The sequence below is a fragment of the Podarcis erhardii genome, assembly GCF_964252035.2.
Source record: "Podarcis erhardii genome assembly, chromosome: 10".
NCBI classification, from domain to species: Eukaryota; Metazoa; Chordata; class Lepidosauria; order Squamata; family Lacertidae; genus Podarcis; species Podarcis erhardii.
The window spans coordinates 7,407,990-7,421,696 of NC_138500.1; the positions used below are offsets into that span (position 1 = coordinate 7,407,990).

The 13,707-nt window shown below is 45.3% G+C and overlaps 1 protein-coding gene across 1 annotated transcript in view; it reads left to right on the forward strand.

Annotated features, from left to right (window-relative positions):
• CHCHD3 (coiled-coil-helix-coiled-coil-helix domain containing 3) overlaps positions 1–13,707 on the forward strand; it is a 222,434-nt gene that overhangs the window by 64,165 nt on the left and 144,562 nt on the right. The window contains exon 4 of the mRNA XM_081880211.1: positions 10,184–10,328. Coding sequence (XP_081736337.1) covers positions 10,184–10,328 — 145 coding nt within the window. The remainder of the gene's footprint in view (positions 1–10,183; positions 10,329–13,707) is intronic.

Below are 13,707 nucleotides of genomic sequence, written 5' to 3' on the forward strand. Positions count from 1 at the left end.
TTTTGTCCTGGATTGTTGTTGTTTTTTTAAAGTGAGTATTTCAATAAGTTAGGAAACCAATATTTTGGTATTCGGGTGGCGCTGTGGTCTAAACCACAGAGCCTAGGGCTTGCCGATCAGAAGGTCGGCGGTTTGAATCCCCACAACAGGGTGAGCTGCCGTTGTTCGGTACCAGCTCCTGCCAACCTAGCAGTTCGAAAGCACGTCAAAGTGCAGGTAGATAAATAGGTACCGCTCCGGCGGGAAGGTAAACGGCGTTTCCGTGCGCTGCTCTGGTTCGCCAGAAGCGGCTTAGTCATGCTGGCCACATGACCCGGAAGTTGTACGCCGGCTCCCTCGGCCAATAAAGCGAGATGAGCGCCACAACCCCAGAGTCGTCCGCAACTGGCCCTAATGGTCAGGGCTACCTTTACCTTTAAGCATAGCTGAGTAAAAAAAGTAGGGTGTAAAGCAGCCCCTCTGACTCTTCTCCTTTCTCATAGCTTTCTTAGAAAAGACCCACAACAGTTACTATGCAATATGCAGTAAGTCTATACAAATGCGTACAGGTATCCCTCCTACATAGCAGTGTCCGATTTTGCCCATTGATTCCAGCTTCATTACAGTGGTGCCCTGCAAGACGAACTCCTCGCAAGACGGAAAACCCGCTAGACGAAAGGATTTTCCGTTTTGGAGGCACTTCGCAAAATGAATTTCCCTATGGGCTTGCTTCGCAAGACGAAAATGTCTTGCGAGTTCCTGCGGGGTTTTTTCCCTCCCCCCCCTTTTCCTAAGCCCTAAGCCGCTTATCAGCTGATCCGCTAAAAGCCGCTAAACCGCTAATAGCGCTAATCCGCTAAAAGCCACTAAACCGCTAATAGTGCTAATCCGCTAAGCTGTCAATGGGCTTGCTTCACAAGACGAAAAAACTGCTATACGAAGAGCCTCACGGAACGGATTAATTTCGTCTTGCGAGGCACCACTGTATTTATTTGCTCAAGAGCAAAGCTGACCGGCTTCCTTTCCTATATGTTCAAAGGCCTCAATGTTTCAACACCATCCTTGAAGAAGCCACTCTTTTCGCTGGTGCAAAGAACCTTGTGCGCCAGGTTTTTGTTGCCCTCCCACAAGAACATGCTCAGATTGATTGCAGGACAGAGCACAGCCTTTTCCCACGTAAATCTGGGGCAGATGCCAAAGGTCAAGGTGATGTGCTTTTATAATCAGCTGATTGCTCTGGGATTCTCATTCTCTTGTCCCACACTGGAAGTTTATTTATTGGTACCGTGTCCATGACCCTCTGCATGATTGTTTGGTATGGGAGAAACATTTTGTTGAAATCCAGGCGTGGCTCTATATCTAGCCAAGTTCCCCCCTGAGTTCCTCCATGAATGTCATGATGACAACAAATGCAAGATAATAAGAGCCGTGGTGGTTCCGATAGAGGCTCATGTGCTCCAGCATCCTGTATCCCATTGTTGCCAAACTTCCCTTCCAATCTGTAGAACAGCTAGAATGGCAAGGAAAATAATCAAGGGGCCAAGTGGCTAATTTTTTTTAAAGGGGGGGGGGGGTTTGCTTTTGATTGTAGAAAAAGGTGAGTAAGGGAGAGGGGATGTGACAGAGCAGTATGACATTATGCATGTGGGGAGAAAGTAGATAAGAGCAGGATCCCATCCCTCGAATACAAGAACCAAAGGGCATCCAAGGAAGCTGAATGTTCAGTATAGACCAGAAAATAAACGACTTATTCACACAATACATACTGTATTTTTCACCCCATACGACGCACCTGACCATAAGACGCCCCTAGTTTTTAGAGGAGGAAAACAAGAAAAAAAATATTCTGAACGGAACAGTGGATGTATGATTTTTGTGGTTCATGCTGTGGCCACAGACATGTGATTTGACGGTGAGTTTGGGGTGACCCAATGCAAAAATCCTGAGAATCCATGTGGATCCGTGCTTTGTAACCACGTTTTTGTGCCGTTGCGGCCCCACGAAACAGTGGGTGCATGATTTTTTTGGTGCAGGCTGTAGCCATGGACATGCTATGTGATCTGATAGTGATTTGGGGGTTAATTTGGGGTGACGCAATGTAAAAATCCTGAGGATCCATGGACTTTTACCTCCCCCCTCCCAGGCAGCCTCCTTTATTGCTAGTGTCCCTTATCTCCCTCCCGATCCCACCGATCAGCTGCTTCCTTTCAACACTCCCTTCCCTCTTGTTTGCCTTAGTGTCTTTTCCTTAGCTGGAGCAGTTTTTTGCTCCTCCTTTTCTTTTAATTTATCTCCTCATTTATTAGTTTTCCTGTCTCATCTCCTTGCAAGTTTGCTGTCTTTACCTCCCCACTCCCAGGCAGCCTCCTTTATTGCTAGCGTCCCTTATCTCGCTTCCGATAGCTTGCCATCAGCGGCTTTGTTTCAACACCCACTTCCCTCTTTCCAAAAAAAAAAAAAAAAAAAAAAAAAGCATGATCTGCTTTTTGCCCCTGGGCAATTCGGTTCCAGGGACCACGCATTCGCGCCATAAGACACACAGACATTTCCCCTTACTGTTTAGGAGGAAAAAAGTGTGTCTTATAGAGCGAAAAATATGGTAGTTAAACTGTGGGACTGGCTTCTACAAGATGCAGTTATCTGCTGTCCAGGGTTTCCCAAACGTGGGTCTCCAGCTGTTTTGGACTACAATTCCCATTATCCCCCTGTCCACTGGTCCTGCTAGCTAGAATAGCTCAGTTGGTAGAACATGAGACTCTTAATCTTAGGGTCGTAGGTTCGAGCCCTGTGTTGGGCAAAAATATTCCTGCATTGCAGGGGGTTGAACTAGATAGCCCTTGTAGTCCATTCCAGCACTATGATTCTGTGATATTATATTGTAGCATAAGACTTTTGATTGTTGAATGCGGTATTCTATGTTTATGATGGCTAGGTCCCATTAATTTATTAAATCAGGTTGTCTGTGTTGAACAAGCTGGATCAGTATATATGTTGCAAATTTCCAAGCGTGATACCTTCCTGGTACATTTGTTGGTGCATGGCCACCAATAAAATATGTCATTTCCCATCTTTCGTAATTTCCCTTTGATTTGGTGTTTCATATTGAACTGCAGGAGCTGCTCGACTCGATTGCAGTGCAGAGAAAATCATTTTGATACTTTTTTTGTGTATTTGAATAGTTCTTGAAGTCATTAAACTCAAATGATAGGGCATGGTGTGCATCTGTGTGCTTGCATATAAATTTTAGGTCTCAGGTTTTCTTTTAACATTAAGGTAGTTAGTGCTGTTCATTGTTGGAGATTTAGCTGGTGTGTGTTTTCTTTCAGTTCTGGTGCATACTGAATGCCAATCAAATGTGCTGGGAGAGAAAACTACAATAAGTTGATGCACGCAAGTGTTTGAGATCTTAGGACAGCGCTGACTTGTGTTTGTTTCATTAAGCTCCTTCAAGCCAGGCAATTACATAATGCAAATAAGTCAGGTTGCATTCAAAACGGCCCTGCTTTGCACTGAAACGGTGGTGAATCTAAAATGAGTTTGGGATATTTGTCCATAAACTTTGGTCAATAATACTTGGCTGGCTTCGTTGCAGTGGTGATGTGTGATGTCAGAAAAGGCACAAAAAGTCAAAGTTCACTTGAAATAGTTTTTGTTCTGAGAAAACTCCAAGAGAAAAAAGGCTTCCTTATTATGAAGAGCCTGTCATGAGGTCCGGAATGAGTCTTATTTACTAAGATGGCTTTCTCATATCCTTGTCCCCATTTTAACATTGAAAAGCCTGGGCTTTTAACTTCCTATATTGTATGAAGTTGAAAGGCCCATGTCCCCATTTCTTGTCTCCTTTCATTTCATCTGGATAATTGTGCCTTTTATGCCTGTTTATATAATGGTCCTTTGCAGGCATAATGTCCAACCATGAGCTGCTTGACTTCAGTGTGATTAAGTGCTTCATCAGAATACCTCAACATGGCTGTCAACTGGGATTGTGTTAGCACCCAACTATTTTGGAATCCCCTACGTCAGGATAGGGATGTGGGCGGTGCTGTGGGTTAAACCACAGAGCCTAGGACTTGCCAATCAAAAGGTTGGCGGTTCGAATCCCCGCGATGGGGTGAGCTCCCGTTGCTCGGTCCCTGCTCCTGCCAACCTAGCAGTTCGAAAGCATGTCAAAGTGAAAGTAGATAAATAGGTACTGCTCCGGTGGAAAGGTAAACGGCGTTTCCGTGCGCTGCTCTGGTTCGCCAGAAGCGGGTAGTCATGCTGGCCACGTGACCCGGAAACTGTACGCCAGCTCCTCGGCCAGTAAAGTGAGATGAGCGCCACAACCCCAGTCGGCATGACTGGACCTAATTTTCAGGGGTCCCTTTACCTTTACCTTACTTCAGGATATTTATTTGGCGCTTTACTGCTGACATTTTGTTCTTGACTAAATATCATTTTCCTGGTAGGTGTCTGGCCTGTCAGATCTTTGTAATGCTTTAGTTCTGACTTTTACCTGCTCCTTCATTATTAGAAGGTGGCAAGGTGGGAGTCGGGAGCAAGTCAACAATAACTCACAAGGTGTCAGTGAAGTTAACGCTTTATTCAAAAAAAATAAAACAGCTCAGGCTCAGTGATCTTGTCCCAGTGCAGTTCTGAGGACTGATTGTCCCCACCTTCCTATCATTCTCTAAGGCTTCTCCCTCGGCTCCTACCCCAGCAACCTGAGGCTCTTTCATCCTCTCTCTCTTTGTTCTTCTTTGTATTCTGGGAGAGCAAGAGAAGGGGAGCTGGCCACAACAGGAAAGGGAGACTTCCTGGCTTCTTCAGCAGCCTGCCTCCACTCTGCCTCTTGGCCCCCTTCCTCACCAGCCTCCGCTTCTGCCTCTGATTCTGGACTGCTCTCTGCCACAGAATCTTCCTGCTCGCTAAGCCCTGTTGCCTCTTCAGTTTCCAACACCATCTTCTTCTAGTCTGTCCCCTCTTCTCTATCTGACCATGCATCGTCGTCCCACCACCAATCCCCTGGCTCTGTGCCTCCTTCCCCTGGGGGTTCCCTTGGGGGGTTTCCCAGCTGGTGCTTCCCACCACTCTTCTGCATCCAGCCAGTCCATGACAGCAGGCTTATCTCATCTACTGCTTTGCATTTTTATTTTTATTTATTTTATTGATACTTGTTTTTGTATTGGTTTGAATTAGATCTGCATGGCTCGTATTGAGGGAGAAAGGCATGGCTTTAATGAATATGGTTTGCATGAGCTGTGGTTAAGCGTTACATGTGATCAAGTGAAATCATGGTCAAGGTGTCTTCCACCTATTCAGCTTAGGTCTCCATGTATCTTCTTCTTCCTTGGTGTTCACTCATAGCCGAGTAAGATTGTCTTCCACAAACACGGTTTTAACAATGAGTCCGTAAGTGACTGTGGAGGCCAATTCTGGATCCACACGTCCTTCCACAGTGGGGACATTGGTTTCTGGGCGGGAGCTGATCACGGTGTGGATTTGCCAAGCGTGCCTTCCTCTTAGCACGTTTCTCCCTTGCGTCCTGAGTTTGAGTGTCTTCAAAGTCTATGACAGCCTTTGGTAAAGGCTGTTCTTCAATTGGAGCGCTCTTAGGCCAGTGTTTCCCAGTTGTCGGTGTTTATACTACATTTTTTTAGATTTGCCTTGAGAGTCTTTAAACCTCTTTTGTTGACCCACCAGCACTACGCTTTCCATTTTTAAGTTTGGAACAGAGTATTTGCTTTGGAACTTTACCTTTATCTCTCCATGTCAGTGGACAGGGTTTAGCTGAGGAGGTTAAATAAGGGGTTCACCTTGTGTTGGATCCAGACCAGCCGTTCCACAAACAGAAGGACTCCTTTTTGTTTCTGGAAGTGAGTTGGACCCAGTGGGAGGTTTCTTGCCCATGAACTGGATGCTTCTGCGGTGGGAAGGAAAGGCAGTTTTTGCTGATTCTCCATCCGTCCTGCAGCCCATAATTCTACCTCCCATACTATTCTGGAGGGTTCACCAACCTTCCAGTACAGATTGGAGGGGTGTGGTTTTTTTGGGGGGGGGGATTTTAAGGTGATGGGGAATTGGCAGAAATTGTTTTCTGTCTTCCATCCATGGGAGTATTCAGTTGGAAGAGTTTCACTTTGCTCCACTCTGGATACGATCCCGTGTATTTTGGCTCTTAAACAGAGTTAGTTCTAATGATGGTTAAATGGTATTATGAAGCGAGGAATGAGAACAATGACATTGCAAGAATGCAGCACAAGAAATTGCTTGGCTCCCCCCAAAAGAGGCTGAGATGTTTGCCTTCATCTAGGCTGTTCCAGGTGATATTTCTTGGTTTCTTTTCATGCCTTGTGGGAACATTTGCAATTGAAAAAGCAAACTTGGTGTTCCCTAACTGTAGCCCCTCCCCCCGCCCAAATAATAATGCCATGAGACCCTTGTGGGAAAATAGTAATTGAAGTTTATGCTGAAAAGGAGGTGTGTGTGTGTGTGTTTTTTAAAAAAGTGGTATATCTTAATGAATGCTTCAGAGTTCTTTACACGAAAACAGCTAAGTACCTGACAACTGGCCCTAATTCTGAGAATTTCAGCACTAAATGGTTAAGCGTGGAAAAGTTTCAGGAGGATGAGAGAGACTGAGGGTGTTCTCTGTGAACCCCAAACAGGAGCTACGAGATTTCAGTTTTCTAACAGGCATTCTGCCATAAGAGACCTGCGGGTGACTACAGATGGTTACTGCACCCTCTCCTTGTAGACAACCAAGCCTATCATAACACCCTGCAAATATTATGGCACTTTGGAGTTCTCCTGTGTGTGTCAAAATTTCCATCAGTTTAGCCCTTTGTTGTAGAACTTACCCTGAATGATGATCACAAATTAGTTACTGCACCAAATTTAACACTCATAAAGCAGTGAAGAAAAGCTGTTTCTTTTAAACTCCTCTGTTTGGGATTACATTCGGCTTCCCTAAACTCAGATTTGTGTGTGTTGATTTGGCCTTCCTGTTTTCCGCATCATTGATTGTGCGGTAGATTCGATTTGGTTGGAATAATTTGGAGGATCTTGGGAAATCACTTGATGGAATTTGGTCCGTGTCTGCATAATCTAGCTTTCTGCTCGAGTAATTGAAGACGTTGCTTAATAAACTTGATAAAAACTCCCATTTGGTTCACATTCCAGAGGGTTGTATCTGGAGCACAAAGGCAATTCAAATCGTTATTGTCTGCTTTCACCACCCCCAACCTCTAACCATTTCCTTGGGGAAGAATATAAAGCCTTGTAATGTTGTGTGTGTGTGTGTGTGTGTACCTTTCACAAAGTGACCCTAGACATGATGATTTGTTCTCAGAAGCTCCCTTGGTAATGCACAAAAGTGGCAAGAACTGCGAAACCTCATCTCTGCTGCAATTTCCAAAGCCCGTTTGAAGAGCCGTATTTGATATTCTGTCACCAGCGGCAAACTTTCAGATGTTGACTTTGTGCTCAGCATGAGAACACACATGAAGCAGGTGTATTTTATTAGCTACATTATTTAATACATATTTTAGTCTCCATATAAAAATGTGCAGCGTTAGAACGGCAGGTACTTCGTTAATGATTTCATTAGCTTTGGCGGCTTTAGAGGTTGCCCGCTCGGAACGTCAAATTCCCCACGACAGACAGACAGACAGACTTGGATGAAGTTTTCTTCTTGCATCACGCAGTCCAAAGAACACTGCCAACATGGTCAAGATCCCAGATCGTAATGCAAAATACAGGCTTAAAATCCTCATCGGTCTCTAGGGTGGTGTCACAAGGCGGTGTCACTCGCAGAAGAGCTTGAGTCTTTTGAGCCCAGGGAGAACTTGAGCAGGAAAAGAAGAAACATTTTAGCCCATCCTGGAAGCAATGGAACCTTCCAGCATAGTTTTATTAATATAACTACACCATAATGGTATCAAATGCCATTGGTGTTGTAATTTAAATTGTCTCATAACCGAGTTGATACTGATTTTAGTGGTTTTTTTAACCCACAAATTATTCCAGCCCACCTCCACAATCTCTATCCCTAGATCAGATTCCTACTTCTGTTTTCACAGAGTTGCACCCTCCAATTGTTAACTTATAAATTATTTGATATAGTATAGAGAAAAAGTTTTTTTAAAAAATATATCCATTTGTATGTGAAATCAAATTTCTGAAGGATCTTAAAGGTCTTGTGGCATGCGCTTTAACTTCAGAATTTGATGTGAAATATATTTGACGGAGATAAAGCCAATTTGCACCCCCCATTCCACCCCCCCATTATTTGTTCAGCTGATATAGGTGAACCAACACAGGTGTTGAAGGCAGCACCGCCAGCCATGAGCTGCTACTGGGCTGGGGTCCTCCAAAATTTATGTTTCCGACAGGCTCTTGGTATGTTGCTAGTGACCTCCTGCTTGTAATTCAGGGATCATAGAATCATAGAATCATAGAGTTGGAAGAGACCACAAGGGCCATTGAGTCCAACCCCCTGCCAAGCAGGAAACACCATCAGAGCACTCCTGACATATGGTTGTCAAGCCTCTGCTTAAAGACCTCCAAAGAAGGAGACTCCACCACACTCCTTGGCAGCAAATTCCACTGTCGAACAGCTCTTACTGTCAGGAAGTTCTTCCTAATGTTTAGGTGGAATCTTTTTTCTTGTAGTTTGGAACCATTGCTCCGTGTCCGCTTCTCTGGAGCAGCAGAAAACAACCTTTCTCCCTCCTCTATGTGACATCCTTTTATATATTTGAACATGGCTATCATATCACCCCTTAGGCTAAACATGCCCAGCTCCCTTAGCCGTTCCTCATAAGGCATCGTTTCCAGGCCTTTGACCATTTTGGTTGCCCTCCTCTGGATCCGTTGACCCAAGCTGTTGGGTCATCTTAGTTTTTCTTCCACTCCAGTTCTCATAATCTCTTACCTGTTCTGCTTCTCTAGTCTACAGAATGGCTCTTGGGGTGGATACCTTCACCCATGTGCAGTTCTCCCTCTCTGGGCAAGCTCCTGATAGTGAACAGTTAACAACTCTGCGTGGGGCTGCCCTTGAAACTGACCCAGAAACTCCAGCGGATGCAGAATGCCACGGCGAGGCTCCTTACACGGTCCTCGCCATGGGATCACATTCACCCAGTGCTATACCAGCTGCCCTGGCCCCCGGTGGAGTACAGGATCAGGTTTAAGGTGCTGATTTTAACCTTTAAAGCCCTATACGGCTTAGGACCCTCGTACCTACGGGACCGCCTCTCCTGGTATGTCCCACGGAGGACCTTACTATCTTTAGACAAAAACATCTTGGAGGTCCTGGGACACATGGAGGTTAGTCTGGCCTCAACCAGAGCCAGTGCTTTTTCGGCCGTGGCCCGGATCTGGTGGAACGCTCTGTCACAAGAGACTAGGGCCCTGCGGGACTTGACATCTTTCCGCAGGGCTTGCAAGACAGAGCTGTTCCACCAGGCCTTTGGCCAAGGCATAGTCTGACCCTCTCCTTTGGTAATCCTCACAGAACTCTAGCCCAATGGTTGCCATTAATTTGATTTGAACTGATTTTATAATGAATTGATTTTAGAATGCTCTATTTTTTATTGTTGTTAGCCGCTCTGAGCCCAGCTCTGGCTGGGAAGGGCGGGATATAAATAAAAATATATTATTGTTGTTGTTGTTATTATTATTATTATTAAGTCGTTTTAGTGGCAACAAACAGGTGGTGAAGGATAAACAACTTTACTTTAAACAAGAATGGCTTGGAATAAGGATAACTCTCTGCCCGGGTTATACTCCATGTTCAGATGAAGAGATATTAATATTGTATTTAATCTTTCTGGGAAATGGGATCTTTACAGTCATAATGATTTTATATCTGGGTGTAGCACTGATAAGTTGAAACCGTGTTGGTTGCAATACTTCAAGCTTTATGCATGTTGTAAAATTTGGCATTCACGTTTATATGCTCCTTGTGCTTTTTAAAAATCAGTAATTATGTCTCGCTGCCAGAGCTACTGGATACCTTGTGGTATTATCAATGGGCACAAACTGTGGGAAATGCTTCCTTGTGCCTCACTGCATTGCTTCTGTTGACGTGAAATGATAGTAGAAACGGGATATCTGTGGAACAGGTCCAAGAAATGTGCGTCGTATTGCTTTGACCCAACCAGGTGTTAAGTTTTGAGTACACAATTCAGTTCCGTGCCTTTCTTTCTTTACTCTCTTGTAGACTGAAGCAGAATCAAATGCATGTACGAGATGAAATCAGCAAAGTTCTTGAGCGAGAGCGGGCTGCCTCAAACGAGCACTTGTCCAGAGCCATCCTTAGAGAGAGAGCAGCCACCGAAGATGAGCGCCTCAAGGCACAGCTCTTGGTAAGTGTAGAGTCGTCATCTTCCCCCCAATTATCAAGCAGTGAGAAGGCGCTGCAGAAGAACCAGTTCAAGGCAGGCTGGAATCCATCTAGGTGCTGAGTGATAGGTAGTGACAGGGAAACAGTATTTTGGTATATGATGATGAGATAATTGGAGAGGTTGTCATACTGAGTGCTCTCATGAAGATGCTAAGTCACAAATCTGGCATTCGGTGCTTCCTCTTTGCATCCGTGCAGCTGATGTGGTTGGTAAGATTCTCCATGGAACTATTTTCTAAAAGGACTAAAAAAAAATAAAAATGTTGAAAGGCTTGTTCCACTGAACAAATGGAATCGTTTCAGATTAAATGTGCTTTTCAAGATCTTTGCTTCAGCTTTCATGGCTTTGATCCGATGATAAATAATGTAAGGAAGTTCATGAAAGGATCTATTTCTATCCTTTCCTCACCTCTGCACCCCACGCCACCATGTTCTGGTGGGTTCCCCTGATGCAGAGCATAGGTAGTAGGCAAACTAAGGCTCGGGGGCTGGATCTGGCCCAATCGCCTTCTAAATCTGGCCCGCAGACCGTCCGGGAATCAATGTTTCTTTACATGAGTAGAATGTGTGCTTTTATTTAAAATGCATCTCTGGGTTATTTGTGGGGCATAGGAATTCGTTCATCCCCCCCTCCCAATATAGTCCAACCACCCTCCAAGGTCTGAGGGACAGTGGACCAACCCCCTGCTGAAAAAGTTTGCTGACCCCTGTTCTAGAGAGGGTTTCGGGGAGCTGAGGTTGGCTTCAGGAAAGTGAAGGGGACCACAAACTTCCCACCTGTGACCTTCCTTAAATTCACCTCAGGTTCTATGCCACTGTGTGGCTAAAAGATGCCCCAGTGGTCTCCTTGTGCAAGAAGCCCTGGCTTGTTTTCCTCACCCCAAACCAAACTTTAAAAATATACCTTCCCCCCTTGTGTTGCTCTTATGCTGAAGATTTTTCAATGTCAGAATATAATTCGTCAAGGGGCAAAATATATATGCACGCAAGGCTCTTTACTTTGGCCTTCAAGTTCTTTTCTGTATTAAAAACCAACAATAATAATCTTCCATGGACCTGAGCTTATGAAATAGAAGGCAAACTTTCAGCGTTTAAAAGCTGCTCCTAAGGAGGCATTGGAAATTGGATGAAGCGCTGCAAGTAAATTGAGTTGCTTGAAGCAGACCTATCATGGCAATGAGGTGTTCACAGGAGCGTCATTTTGCTTCAGAAGACTCCACAGGTCATTTTAGTGACCAGCCTTTTAAGTATACAACAATTCTGCATCCAGAACTCCACATGAAGTGTTCTGTGTTGCAAAAACTGCTTGGGAACCAGCTGAATTCATTCATCGTGGAATAATTTTCAATGTGGTGACAACGCCACAAATATCTTATTGACATTCCATCAGTGGAGCCGTACCGAGTGTCAAGGTGAGCTGTGGAGAACACGGAGTTAAATAAATAAATAAATCTATAGATTTATTTATGGTGCCCAAAGGCAGTTATATTTCCCTCTCCTTATAACGACCTGGCATTTGCTGCTAACATATTTGCCTTACTGCTTGGACTGAAATGAGCTGTCATTTAAAACCTTGCAATTTGGAAAGCAGGTCTGTTTGGGTTGCCAGCGACATTAAAGTCTCATTTCCTATTGAAGAGCCAAAGAAATGTAGTTCTGTGCACTTGGAGCTGACAATTGTTTGGAAGAATGAGCCATAGTGCTGAAACATTTGTGTACTGTCTTTTGCATTTTATCCTGGGCTCAAGCTTCTGATTCATTGTCTCTGTTAATTAAAACAAAGCAGTCCTTTCATCTTGACAACTACAAACTCAGCATAATAAAGAGCCGTATTTATCCATGTTTGATAACCTCAAGGACCAGCTATTGTAATGTACTGTATGTGGAGCTACAGTGGTGCCTCGCAAGACGAAATTAATCAGTTCCGCGAGTCTCTTCGTCTAGCGGATTTTTCCGTCTTGCGAAGCAAGCCCATTGACGGCTTAGCGGATTAGCGCTATTAGCAGCTTAGCGGCTTTTAGCGGCTTTTAGTGGCTTAGCGGATCAGCTGATAAGCGGCTTAGCGGCTTAGAAAAAGGGGGGGGGGGAGGAAAAAAACCCCCGCAGGAACTCGCAAGACATTTTCGTCTTGCGAAGCAAGCCCATAGGGAAATTCGTTTTGCGAAGCGCCTCCAAAACGGAAAACCCTTTCGTCTAGCGGGTTTTCCGTCTTGCGAGGCGTTCGTCTTGCGGGGCACCACTGTATATTTTTGAAGAGTGCCCAGGAATTGCAGTTAGTTGAAATCGCAACCGGTTTCTGTGCCAAAACAGGCAGGGACCTCCCCTTTTCCCGGGGAGGCATTAATCATCTCCCTGGCTCAGCCAGCTGTACCCTCGCTCCTGGCTTTTAGCAGCCTAGAGAAGTGAGTGTCCAGAGTGTGTGGTCATCCTTACCACTTCAAGAACATTAGAAGAAACCTCAGGACAGTAATAGCAGTTTTCAGGGCCGTCTTAAGCACATCCAGTGCCATGGTGCAAAGATCCCTCTTCCCCCCCTTTCCCAGAGTTGTCGACCTTTTTCAGGGAGGATGACGCTGCCGGCGACATGCCCAGCTTTGTGGGGCTGGAGGAGACAGGCAGCGGCTGGAGGGCAGCTCCTCCAGCGGGGAAGAGGCGGAGGCTGGACGCAGCAGATCCCGGCTCAGTTGGCTGCTTCGTGCCATGGTGGCCACGGCAGGTGGAGGCTCCGGGCGTGGTGCTGCTTTGGCGTGGCATGGTGGAGGCGGGCGAAGGTGGCGAGCTGATGCCTCCGCCTCTTTCCTGGTGCCCTCCAGAACTTGGCGCCCTGTGCCACTAGCCTCTATGGGTAAGAAGCCCCTGGCAGTGTGACAGTGAAACTAATGACCTAGAAGGGTGGTGGTAGGGATTTAAGGAAGGGCTGGGCAAGCATTTATGGGGGCTGCTCTAGCTCTGAGCATGTCCACTGAGCAAGGACATAGATGTTATAAAAGCTGCCCCCCTCCCCATTTTTCTATAGTTTTGCCATGAATGCAGTTTCATTCAAAAGCTGAGAGCGCTGACATCAACAGCCAGTTTCTCTTCACCTTTTCACTCTGCTTGATAAGTTCCCCCAATGCATATGATATTGGGTAAGCCAGATAATCCCCCCCCCAATGTTGCTTGGATCCATCTCCTTCAGACTACACAGATTGGGTTTTCACTAACAGCCCCATTTGTCTCCATTGTTTTTTCCCCCACTTGCTCACCTTTGACTGCAGGAAGGTTTCTGATTTTCTTCTGAAGCAGATTACACTTGACCTTTCTTGCTGCCGGCCAAATAATCCTTCCTCTCCTAACTACGT